We start from the raw sequence: 13,529 nt of genomic DNA on the forward strand, positions 1-13,529 counted from the left end.
TCTCTCTCTCACTCTCGCGCGCGCGTCCTCTCTCTCTCACTCTCGCGCGCGCGTCCTCTCTCTCTCACTCTCGCGCGCGCGTCCTCTCTCTCTCACTCTCGCGCGCGCGTCCTCTCTCTCTCACTCTCGCGCGCGCGTCCTCTCTCTCACTCTCGCGCGCGCGTCCTCTCTCTCTCACTCTCGCGCGCGCGTCCTCTCTCTCTCACTCTCGCGCGCGCGTCCTCTCACTCTCTCACTCTCGCGCGCGCATTCTCTCTCTCTCACTGTCGCGCGCGCGTTCTCTCACTCTCGCGCGCGCGTTCTCACTCTCTCACTCTCGCGCGCGCGTTCTCACTCTCTCACTCTCGCGCGCGCGTTCTCCCTCTCTCACTCTCGCGCGCGCGTTCTCCCTCTCTCACTCTCGCGCGCGCGTTCTCCCTCTCTCACTCTCGCGCGCGCGTTCTCCCTCCCTCACTCTCGCGCGCGCGTTCTCCCTCCCTCACTCTCGCGCGCGCGTTCTCTCTCCCTCACTCTCGCGCGCGCGTTCTCTCTCCCTCACTCTCGCGCGCGCGTTCTCTCTCTCGTCCGCTCTCGCGCGCGCGTTCTCTCTCTCGTCCGCTCTCGCGCGCGCGTTCTCTCTCTCGTCCGCTCTCGCGCGCGCGTTCTCTCTCTCGTCCGCTCTCGCGCGCGCGTTCTCTCTCTCGTCCGCTCTCGCGCGCGCGTTCTCTCTCTCGTCCGCTCTCGCGCGCGCGTTCTCTCTCTCTCTCTCGTCCGCTCTCGCGCGCGCGTTCTCTCTCTCGTCCGCTCTCGCGCGCGCGTTCTCTCTCTCTCTCTCGTGCCCTCCCTCTCTCGTGCCCTCCCTCTCTCTCGTTCCCTCCCTCTCTCGTGCCCTCCCTCTCTCTCGTGCCCTCCCTCTCTCTCTCGTGCCCTCCCTCTCACTCTCTCTCTCTCGTTCTCTCTGTCTCCGATTTTTCCTTTTTTATCTCTGTAGCTCTTTATCGTGCATTTTTTGCGAAAGGAAGGATATTTTTACTGCCAAAATTAGTTTACTCTAGTAAATAAAAGAACTATCAGCTATATTTGGTATCGCTCAGATCACGCATTCGTGATCTCAGGCAGAAGGTCAGATGTCAAATCCCAACCTCAATAGTTGGGTGGGATGCCTTTACTCATGAAAAGACCTTGTTAGCTGAATTGAGCCTCCGAGGACAGACATTTTCATTGTTCAGTCTTCGTATCCCTCTTGCACCAATGCACTAAGGTAATGCTGCCAGCACACTACTTGGGTCTTTATTCTAAACTTCCATTGGCCTAGGAGGGACTTTCGGATAACTCATTGATCATTTAACCGGTACTGATTTGCCCTACCAGTGACAAAATTTCATTTGCCACTTCTCCTGACATTGATCTCTATCCATCGTAGGCCACAGTTCATTAAGTGAGTGGGCGGAACAGTGGCAAATGCAGTTCAATGTGGGGAAGTGTGAGGTCATCCATTTTGTCTTAAAGACAAATCAAAGTATTTTTTGTCTTGGTGGAAAACCAGGAAATGTGGAGGAGCAAGAGATTTGAGTGTCCATTTACACAGGTCGTTAAAAGCTAGTGGACAAGTACAAAAAGGCTAATGAATGTTGGCCTTTATCTCAAGGGGGCTGGAATATAAAGGGGAGGAAATTGTATCGAGCATTCGTCAGACCTCATCTGGAGTACTGCGTTCACTTTTGGGCACCACACCTCAGGAAGAATATATTGGCCTTGGAGGGGGTACAATGCAGATTCACCAGAATGATACCAGGGCTTAAAGGATTAAATTATACGGCCATGTTGCATAAACTTGCCTTGAATGTAGAAGATTGGGGAGTGACCTAATTGAGGAGTTTAAAATGACAAAAGGATTCGATAGGCTAGATACGGAGAAACTGTTTCTGCAAGTGGGGGAATCCAGAACAAGGGGCCACAATCTTAAAATTAGAGCTTGGCGGTTCAGAAGAGAAATCGGGAGGCACTTTTTCACACGAAGGGTAGTAGAAATCTGGAACTCTCTTCCCCAAAAGGCTGTGGTTGGTGGTTCAATTGAAATTTTCAAGATTGAGATCAATAGAGTTTTGTTAGGTAAGGTTATCAATGGCGGGTAAATGGAGTTGAGGTACAGATCAGCCATGATCTGATTGAATGGTCGAACAGGCTCGAGGGGCTGAATGGCCTACACCTGTTCCTATGTTCAGATACAGGGTAAACTATCACTTACTAAACTTGGATTGTTACAGCATAGATGGGAAACCTCTGGCTTTCTTGTTGAGAGTTCAGTTCAATTTCTCCAATTATTTTTGTGCCCCCAGCAACCATCATGACCAATTTTTTGACTTGTGATTGTTAGAGTTGCTGATATTGGACATCGAACGTATTCAAAACATGCAACCCTAGAATCTACTGTACTTCTTGAGATGACTTTTATTGGTTAATTTTAAATACAACTATTTGGATTTGCTGGAGGCAGCTTGAGGTGGGATTAACTTTTATTTTTAGCCATTTAGAGAAATTGTGAGCTGCTTTCAAATTTCAGTGCTTGGCTTACATACTGCCAGGTTATCAGATTACAACGCATGTTATATTGCAACTTTATTTCAGATAGTTGTAATTTTAATGCATAGATCATTTAACTCTGTACCTGAGGTTATTTCCTAACTTAAAACTTGATATTGCCAAGCAACTGAATTCTCTTCTAGTTCCTGAGGACATTGGGTAACCCTTGCTATGGTACAGCTCTTTGTGCACCTGTAGCCTTCCAGTATCTTATCCATTTGGCTGTTCATATGTAAACCTGGATAATTAGTGTCAGGAAGCTAATAGGATCATAGTTGAGCCGAGTCCTGTTCCTGGCATCACCCGATGTGTATATGGACACGCACTTGCAAGAGGGAATTTATTGATTTTTCTCTTTTGAGGCCACTTGAAGCATCCCAGTACTGCTGTGGCTGAGATCAGCATTGACAAGGGATCGAATTTGGGAATATTTTAGTCGACTTAATACCATGCCATGTGGTGCATTTACCCACTGAGCCATCAGGAGTACCCTTGCAATTTGTTCGTGTATAGAATTTGTTTCAGCTTACAGTAACACTGAACAATTACAGACAATCCTCCTCTACTATGATCAACTATTAAAATCATTTTTCTCTTTGAAGGGCATCCATCATGTTTAAAATTCTCTCCAGAGTTAACAGCCCATGTGAAGACCTTAAGATGGCAGTGTATTGAGTGCAAGACTTGCAGTGCCTGTCGAGATCAAGGAAAAAATGCAGTAAGTATTTGTTCAGTGATTTGTAATGTAACATTTCTCTTTCCCCGCCCAGCCAAAAAATATTTTCTTCTTACAGTTCCACATATTTAAATAACACAAATAATTTTCTTGTACAGAAAAAAGTTACAGAAATATTATCCTCCCCTCCCCCCTCCAACTTCTTTCAAAACGTTTGTAACCAGCGAGGAGAATCATACGGATGACATCTGCTGAAAATGTTTTTTGCCATTAACCATATGACTCTGTCTTCTGACACTATGAATAAAGGATGCCCCTCTAGGTATTGTTGTCCCTTTTGCTCCATTACAGGCTTCAGACATTTCTGTTTAGCTTCTTACATTGATCAAGAAAGAAATGAAGAACTTGCATTTAAAAAGCATCTTTCACAATCTCAGGCTGTCCCAAAGCGCTTCACAGGCAATGAACTACTTTTGAAGTATAGACACTGTTGTATTATAGGAAAACACTGCAGCCAATTTGTACACAGCAAAATCCCACAAACAGGAATGAGATAAATGACCTGATCTGTTTTAGTGATCTTGGTTGAGGGATAAATGTTGGCCAGAGCATTAGGAGAACTCCCCTGTCATCATATTTAATTTTGACCTGTTTCTGGCATCAGGTGCCGTTTAAGCGATCACGTCCCTGGAATTTTTTACGTTTCCGCCTCCACAGAATTTTCTTGCAGCCTTCTCGCTCCCTCTCGTGTTCGCTCGCTCCCTCGCGTGTTCGCTCGCTCCCTCTCTCTCGTGATCTCCCTCTCGTTCTCTCCCTCCCCCTCTCTAGTGCGCGCGCTCTCTCCCTCCCCCTCTCTCGTGCGCGAGCGCGCTCTCTCTCACTCCCCCTCTCCCGTGTGCGCTCTCGCGCGCTCTCTCTCGCTCCCCCTCTCCCGTGTGCGCTCGCGCGCGCTCTCTCTCGCTCCCCCTCTCCCGTGTGCGCTCGCGCGCGCTCTCTCTCGCTCCCCCTCTCCCGTGTGTGCTCGCGCGCGCTCTCTCTCGCTCCCCCTCTCCCGTGTGCGCTCGCACGCGCTCTATCTCGCTCCCCCTCTCCCGAGTGCGCTTGCGCGCCCTCCCCCTCTCCCCTGCGCGCTCGCGGGCTCTCCCCCTCTCCCCTGCGCGCTCGCGGGCCCTCCCCCTCTCCCCTGCGCGCTCGCGGGCCCTCCCCCTCTCCCCTGTGCGCTCGCGGGCCCTCCCCCTCTCCCCTGTGCGCTCGCGGGCCCTCCCCCTCTCCCCTGCGCGCTCGCGGGCCCTCTCCCTCTCCCCTGCGCGCTCGCGGGCCCTCCCCCTCTCCCGTGCGCGCTCGCGGGCCCTCCCCCTCTCCCGTGCGCGCTCGCGGGCCCTCCCCCTCTCCCGTGCGCGCTCGCGGGCCCTCCCCCTCTCCCGTGCGCGCTCGCGGGCCCTCCCCCTCTCCCGTGCGCGCTCGCGGGCCCTCCCCCTCTCCCGTGCGCGCTCGCGGGCCCTCCCCCTCTCCCGTGCGCGCTCGCGGGCCCTCCCCCTCTCCCGTGCGCGCTCGCGGGCCCTCCCCCTCTCCCGTGCGCGCTCGCGGGCCCTCCCCCTCTCCCGTGCGCGCTCGCGGGCCCTCCCCCTCTCCCGTGCGCGCTCGCGGGCCCTCCCCCTCTCCCGTGCGCGCTCGCGGGCCCTCCCCCTCTCTTTATGGCTCCATCATCAGCAATGCAGGTGTTGTCAGAAGTAGAGCTTTTTTTTTGCAAGTCTGAGTCAAAGTACTTTTATGCATCTCCGAGCTATGAAACCCACTCTCACCTAATGTGACCAAGCCCTTCTCTGAAGGCTCTTGTTGGGTACATATCAAAACTGAGAGAGATTTTTGTTAGGTAAGGGTATTAAGGGATATGGAGCAACGGCGGATAAATGGAGTTGAGGTACAGATCAGCCATGATCTAATTGAATGGTAGAACAGTTCGAGGGGCTGAATGGCCTACTGTTCCTCTGAGGAGAATAGATTTTTCAGGCTAGCCAGTGTCTGATCCTTCAGCCAATTTGGTACCAAAGTGGCTAGAGTCTTGAACATTCAGACCACTTAAACTCCTGTTGAGGGAGTGGTTCAGCAGTGTCACTTCTTCAAAACCCAGTGCTGCCAATCTTATCAGGATTGCTCATGCTGAATCGGTGAGTTGCAATACAGGAGGTGTGGAATGGCCTGAGTCAGCAATTTTTGGATCCTTTTGCTGAAGAAGATTTGTGTTTTGGTTGATTTTTGATTCAGGTGCCTTATCTCATCCAAAAGGCTCACTATCCTTTATTGAAGGCAATGCATAAAATCTTAGTCGTTTGTATAATAAAGAAAAATGCTTAATGCTCCATTCTTAAAATGGAGAACTTCTCAAATTACCATGTGTTTTACTGGCAAAAGAACTGACTAGTACAGAGAGGTGTCCTTTTATATATGGGGCAGAAATAATATCTTAAGGGTGATGCTCTGATGTCATCAAGTACCTCTCTTGGTGTTGCCACTCTCTGATTGTTACTCCTGGTAGCGTGTGCAAGGTGTTTTGAAAACTGTAAGGTAGGTAATCGCGTTTTCAACACCTGCTTTGGTACTTCAGCTTTTAATGTTGTCATTAGCAGGGTCTGTAGTATTTTGTACAGCATTGCACATCTCTAACAAAAACATCCGAAGGGTTTTAAGATGACATTTTAATGGTGTCCAGGATCACTTAATATAGTTCAGAAAGGACAATTGAAGTTGCTGATAAGTGAGAGGTTGCCATAACTGCAGAGTGGTTATTGGGATTTCCTTTCCAGCTTGTAGTTTCGTTCAATATTTGTCATAAGTGTATAAATTACTTGATGTTTTTAAATGAGCAAAATGTATTGGTGTGATACCAAAAAGATTGAGTTGAGTTAGCAAATGGATAAAAGTTCACAGTCATTATACTTCTCCTTTTATACAGAAGCAGATTCAAATTGATCACTTTGTAATTTTAGCACTTGGTGATACTTGAGTATAATTTAAAAACCTAAGTGAATTTATGTATTGAAGCACTTTTCACTTTTTTCTCTCTCTAGGACAACATGCTTTTTTGTGATTCCTGTGACCGAGGGTTTCACATGGAATGTTGTAACCCACCACTCTCCAGAATGCCAAAAGGTATCACTGAACCAAATGTGTTGATGAGTTTCATATTTGTTTTTTTCAAAATGTACTTGTCTACAGTTACTTTGTACATAGCCATTAGATTTGAAGATGCAATCAAAACTGATGCAAATTGGTATGTTTTGGATTTGTTTTAACTCCAAACTGTTCTATAAACCTTTCTCCTCCCAAGGAAATATTGCTCCACGTGTGCAGAAGGACAGAATGCCCCTTTGTGTATAGATGGTGCTATTATGTTTGGAGCCAAAATTATCTCCTAATGGTGGATTGTGTTAGCTGAAAGATATATAAGAAAAAGCATTGAAGAAAAGGCAATTTGTCCCATCAAACTGTTCCTTACACAGATCATGTACAATCTATCTTATTGTGAGCTTTACCCCTCTTAAAATATTAGGAACCAATTATTAATTTGTTCTCGCAGTCTCAATTGTTACACGTCCTTGCACCTGACCCTAACAGTACAAGAACTATTGAAGCCTCTTGAAGTATTTGATCATCTCAGTTTATACCAATGTGTATAACCTCTAATCCTGTCCCAACCAGGTAATTATTTGGCAACTTTTTGAAGGAGTTAACTAATACAATATTAACTGCTTTTGCTGCGAGTCTAATAGCTTTGTCTACTAATATGTAATTTCATTTTGGGTTTGTTAATTTTATGGCCATACCTGTCGATCTCCTGTATTATTGCTCGTGAGCAGTAGAGCATAATTCTAGTGTTTACTGTGACCCCATTCTAAGGTCCAGGATAGGAATTTACCCCTTTCTGTTTTCGCTCTCTAAATTCCAGAGCCTGCGCTGATTAACAGAATCATGGGTTGAACTGACACGATGCAACCACTCAGGAATTGCAGTCGTATGGCTGGTCCCTGACACTCAGGTTGGAGAGCAGAGGCCTGCAGGAGTGAGGGAAACCAGAATGCTGCGCATTGGAGGCGGGGGAGGGGGGGGGGTGGAGCTATGGAATAAGGTGTACCAATTTTTACTATATAAAGTGAGGAGAACCTGACTTTAGAGAATTTTTGCTTCCTTTCTAACTTCTAAGAAATGTTATTTTTAAGAGTGCATATGTAATGGGTTGGATGAGGCACTTTAACGGTGACTGTATGCCACAGAAAATTATTTTGATCTCGTGAAAAGTTCACCATTCAAGTTGACAGGTGGAATGAATGGTGACTTCTTGAATCTGATTGGATAATGTTCTGGGATATCATTTGATGTAGGGACAGTGACCTTTGGTTTTGCTATCTGATAGATGGTAGGAAAAATATGCAGTAATGCAACGACGCTGCCTTCACACATTTTAATAATGAATAGATAAATTGATCCTCTAATTCTCTGCTTACCAAGTCAAAGTCAAATAACCTGCTTACTTATACATCAGTTATATGTCTCAACGTTTTGAAGACCTAGGTCATGATCGCCCTTCAATTTTCTCTTCTCTAATAAAAACAAGTTCTGCAAGCCTTTCCTCACAATTAGCAGCCTTAAGTTCCAAAACCATATTTGTTGCTGTTCTCTAACCCTCTTACTGCATCAATGCCCTTTTCAAGATTGGGTGCCCGATATTTCTGACAGTCCTTGAAATATGGCCTCACCAATGATCTGTACAAGATCACAATAACTTCTGTCAAATATTCGTGAGATGTAAATTAGTATTTAGTTGTGTTGATAATTGTTTCAGCACTAGAAACTGTCATTGAATGGTGAAACATCACACCGAATTGTAGAGTGTGTAAGTTTCTGTTTCCTGTTCCTATATGCAGTGCCTTTCATTTATAAATATTTACAGTAAAATTCATCAGTTATTCTTCAGCCATCTCTTTATTTGGTGCAGATCTCTGAATGTAGTTTATATTTGTCTTCTGGTCATAGTTAGATGATAACAAATTTAATATTAAAATAAGTATTTTTCTCCAAATTATTGTGAAATCTCTGACTAGTATGGGACATGCACTAGTCATTAAAACTTAAACTCTTTAATTTATCATTACAATCTGCTTTCTATTGCCAAGCTAGCTTTCAATCCAGCTCGCTAATTTGCTGTTAATCCATGAGTCTTAACTTTTTTTAAAGTCTCATGTAAAACTTTCTCAAATGCCTTTTGAAAATCGAAGTAAATTAATTGAGTGAATAACCCTAATTCACTATCTCCTCAAATAATTCCAGCAGATTAGTGACCCATGATCTATATTTCTAAATTCATGTATATGGTCTCTGCTCTTCAGATGAGTATTGACTGCACCCTACCAAATGTTCTCAATACATTGTATTGGAGAAAATGTTAAACTAGTTGGTCTATAGTTTTTTGGTTCCTGTTCTATTCCTTTTTGAATTTTGAGATGTTTACTATCACCCAGTCCTTTGAGGATTCCAGTGTTCATGGATCTTTTACAATCATTAACCAGAGTTTGTTCAATTTTCTTTCTCATTTCCTTAAGTATTCTAGGGTGTGTCCCATCAGGTCCAGGTGTTAATTGTATCCATGTGATTTATGTCAATTAGTGTTAACTGCATTCAGGTGGTGGGTATCAATTGGGAACTCGCTTGTATCCATTTATAGGAGAGTGTGTAATAGGATCTCTGTGAATAAAGGCTTGGAAGCAACGGAAGACCAAGCTCCAGTATTCTATCCTTCACCAAGCTATCCAGTTATAACACCTTGCAGTTATCCATGTCCTGAAATTTCTCTCGATAATTAATAAACAAGAAAATGCCTGTATCACCATAATTAGCAACCCCCCTATTAAAATCATTTTCTAAGAAATCACAAGTTTTCAGCTGCATATTCTTGCCGATTATTAAGGGGGGGGGTCACTGAACGGGCACTCCTTTTTTAAATGAGCGAGGTATTTTGGACCATAATTCCTTAGAATTTCTTCATAATCTATGCTTCTGTTATTCTTTCTGGGCCCAAAATTACTTTATCTGGATTTGACCGTCGTCTTTTGTTTAAAGTATTCTGAAGAATCTGTTCAATGCACTTGTTATTTCCTGTTTCTCCAGGTCTTTTCCCAACTTATCTCTTAAAGACCAATTTTGTTTAACATGTTGTCTGTAGCTAATGTAGCTGAGAACTTTCTTTTGGTTCCTTTTACTGCTACATTCTTCTTTTCTATAGCCCTCTTTTTCCTTCTAAAATACTCATGGTTATCATCCATAAATTCTCAGATCTTACTGCTTTCTGTATTTTTTTTGTATATTTTAAATGTTTCTGTTTGGCCTTAGTTAGCTTGGTGTTAACTTACCCATCATGGTTTCGGTCTTGCGATTTCCTTATGCGGTACATCCATTTTTCTTCAGCTGTTTTTTATTTTCTAATTTTGTTTCTCACTCAGCCCTCTGTGCAATTTTCCTATAGTTCTGAATTTTGCTTTCTTAAAGCTGTGCCTCTGTGTGCTATTGCCTGCTCTCTTCCCCCCCCCCCCACCCCCCCCACCAGCTGCTTAATCTTCCGTACTTGTCTTGTCTCCTGGGACATTGACTCTTTACTGGGGTATAGTTTGGCAGACCACAGCGGTGGAGTTCATGAGGCTATTTTACGTTGGGGAATCACAGCTGAGTCCAATCTTCTCCCCAGACATCCACAGACATTTCAGTTAGAATATGACCAGGAAAAGGAGTCTTGATGATTTTCCCCTTCATAAACCAGGGTACTGCAGCTAGTTGTAGCATCTCTATAGTTATCCTGGCTGAGAAAAACTAACTCAGCACAAACTGGGAATGGGACTTTCCTGGTCTGTCTGGCTCAGCTGCTGACCAGCTTTTGCAGCTGAGCCATCAGAGTAGTGGACTTAATCTTTCAATAAATTTTCAATTTTAACTCTACAGTGATCACCAGAGCCCAAATGTTCACCCCACTTCCAGGTCATCAGTTCCAGTGGACTGCTAAGCACCGAATCCACTTTCAACTTTGCTTCACACGATGCTTCTATGAAATTGCTTGTACATTCACAACTCCTTCCTGTCGCCCCTCATCTAACCACTTCTGAGATATTGAAATCCTCCACAGTTATCACATTATGATTTCCTGCTTTTTTTCTTGCCCAAACAAGTCTATCTTACCGATTTAAGCTGAGCTGATGGTGGATATCAGTTAAAAATTACTATTTTGTTGCCACTATCATATATTGCTAATTTTCACCCAGATTGCTTCTTCCATCTCCTTTTATTTTATTATATCCTCCTTCACCAGTAATGTCACTCCTCAGCTTTGCTTCACATGTCTATTCTGGAAAAATGTCCTATACCCTCAGCTCCACCTCATGCTCAGATGCTCAAAGCCATGTATCATTTTTTGCACATGACTTGTAGCTATTTTATAGTTTTCTATTATGTTTTTGTTAGTGATCTGTGTGGGGTAGGGAAGAATGAGGAAGTGTCTGAACCTCTAGCATTCTAGTAAAGGGAGATTATGCATCAGAGTTGGAATGGAAAAATCATCACCTGCTGCCCTAAGGAGAGTTAATTTCTAGCTGCAGCTCATTAGCTTGCAGTTAACATCATTATGTTATCTTTCCATCTCCAGTTCATTCTGTTTTTCTGTGTTCTTTGTGGACTGCTGCAGCTGTTTTCTAGTTCACTGGCTCGCTCCTTCTTCTTCTGTGAGATTTATGTCCTATAATTCAGTAAAAGCTAATTTTTATCCTAGTTAGAGATGAGCTGTTTATCAAGTGGGTTTAAAAAAAATCTTCCATCACTGTACAGTGGTGGTTGTGGGAAAAGGGGCCATCTAAGCCTCTGATGATATGACGGAACCTCTTCTGTACTTGTGCACTAGCATTATTAAATAATTGCTTCTGGATTTGGAGCATTCTAATTGTGAACTATCTGAGATGCAAATTTAACAAAATTCTTATTTCCTGTAATGTTTTCTAACTGGTATATTTCAGTTGCAGGACTTGATTCTAACTCTTATCTTACTGTAAACATAAATGGAATACATGGCACAGATTGGAAACTTTGTTGAGAAAGCTAATGGCTGTATTCTTTACAACAGGAATGTGGATCTGTCAAATATGCAGACCAAAGAAAAAGGGAAGAAAACTACTGCATGAGAAAGCTGCACAGATCAAACGTCGTTATGCAAAACCAATAGGACGTCCCAAAAATAAACTAAAGCAAAGCACCATGTACGTTTATCCTTTTCTTTGGAACGAGTATAACAAATGATTAAAGATATTTACAGTGCAATATTTTGAAGAAGTGGAAGTTTGGTTAGTTTCCCACTATTTGTCATGCCTTCAAATCCAGATGCCGTCTCTTAAGCTCAAAGGGAGCCTTGACACAGGAGGTCATTTAAAACAACAGTGTAGCTTTTTAAAATGGATGCTCCACCTTTAGAAAAAAAAAATTCAAAATTATCAATAAATATTAAACAGCAGCAAAAATTAAAATGTCTACCTCATTATTGCAGCCTCTCATTATAACATACTTCCTCCTATGTCTGGTTGAAGCTAAAATACTTTGTGTTAAAGGACTTGGGGTCATGGTAACAATCAAGACTGAAAAAGACCATTGGCCAGTTCTGGTATCTAGGAAATATTATATCTTGAGATACCTATCATATACCCCTCAATCAACATCAATAAATACTGCTGTTTTGCTCATTCCCATGGGTTCTGTAACAGTTTTATGCTAACTTGTTGAGAACTATCAATTCAGAGGGATTTTATTTATAACTAAAGCACAAGTTGTGTGATCATGTAGAAATATTATTGCAGTCCCCAAATAGAAAGGAACCAGAGTCCCATAAAGGTCGTCAGTGCACTGTTCTGAAATGCTTTACTTGTGTTCTCCAATTTTGTATGGAAGTGGATACCCACTTAACTTTGTCCTTCACTTTTTAATATTTTTCCCATTAACCAGTGGAACTTTAGCTATACAAACTTAAACATTATTTTTATGTTCTGTTCTTTTAACAGATTTTGCAGCTTGTTGATAGAGTAACATTTGAAAGTTCTGTGTTTGAGTGTCTTATTTAACACAAAACTTTTGCTGAAGTATATCTTATGCTCCTAAATTGGAAACCTACAATTGTCTTTAAATGTGACATCTGAACTTGAAGCTGAATCAACACCAAATATGCTGTTTCCACCAGTTTCTTTGCCTTTAATCTGTACTTTATTACTTTCCTAAGGTGTGCTCACAACTTAGCCCGAGAAAAAGATAATTATGTTTCTCTTCCTATTTGTCTTTCATATTGTGCCAGATGTTGATAACATTTCTTTGATCATAATCATTTATTATGGCAACTGAGCACAATCCTATCTTTACTTGACATGCATATTCCAACAGGGTGTTGCTGAATAATAAAGAGCAGGAACCCTAGCAGACTTTTTCATTTCCCCTCCCTATCCCAGGGATGCAGGGCCAATCATAGTGCCCCTATTGTTGCCCACCTCTGAAACTAGCTAACTGAGCACAAACTGTGGATCAAACATGGGACCTTCCTTATTTTTGGTTCAGTACCTCACTGGGTGGTATATTCACCCACTGTTATTGAGGAGCTGCAGGTTCCTTTCATTAAAATAATTCAGTCTCACCATATAAGGGCCTTGTGAAGAATACATTACCTTTGTCTTATTGATGGAGGTACCACCTGTGCTAACTTCAACAAAAAACAGGCTAGGGACAATCAGCCAGAGCACCACTGGGCTGTTTCTCTTGAAACCAACCTTTACTGCATTTCTATGCTTGAAAACACTATAGAAGAAAAATGTTTCTGGTTTTGTGTTTTTAATCCTGAACTAGGCATCCAGCCCTCAAGAAGAAACATTTTTTTTCATTTAAAGCCGAAAAACCTGTAGAGACTTGTGGCATTGAAAGGTCTATTTAGTGGTGACTGCCCCCAAAATTCTCATTGTCACCTTGTCAGTAAAGTAATCGAGTACAGACAGCTTCTCCTCCAATGTTCAAGAACTGACTTCTGTCAAACTGGGTAAAGAGACTTGAAAATTCACATTAATGTCAAAGTTGATGGATGTTGCCCTTTTGTAGTTGAAGCAAATACTGTACCAATGTTCACTTCTCCTTCATGACACACGTTTTCAGAGAAAATCTGTCACTGCACATCCACAGCCAGGGCAGGTTCATCAGACGGTGCTCTCATCCTTCAACTGAACTGAATTCTGAA

General features: G+C 43.2%; 1 protein-coding gene across 1 annotated transcript in view; it reads left to right on the plus strand.

The window, feature by feature from the left end:
* Nucleotides 1-13,529, plus strand: part of kat6b (K(lysine) acetyltransferase 6B) — a 212,973-nt gene that overhangs the window by 117,488 nt on the left and 81,956 nt on the right. Inside the window, exons 4-6 of the mRNA XM_067972576.1 lie at nt 3,165-3,280; nt 6,307-6,388; nt 11,394-11,526. Of these exons, the coding sequence (XP_067828677.1) occupies nt 3,165-3,280; nt 6,307-6,388; nt 11,394-11,526 (331 nt within the window). The remainder of the gene's footprint in view (nt 1-3,164; nt 3,281-6,306; nt 6,389-11,393; nt 11,527-13,529) is intronic.

Source organism: Heptranchias perlo, chromosome 36, assembly GCF_035084215.1.
Source record: "Heptranchias perlo isolate sHepPer1 chromosome 36, sHepPer1.hap1, whole genome shotgun sequence".
NCBI lineage: Eukaryota > Metazoa > Chordata > Chondrichthyes > Hexanchiformes > Hexanchidae > Heptranchias > Heptranchias perlo.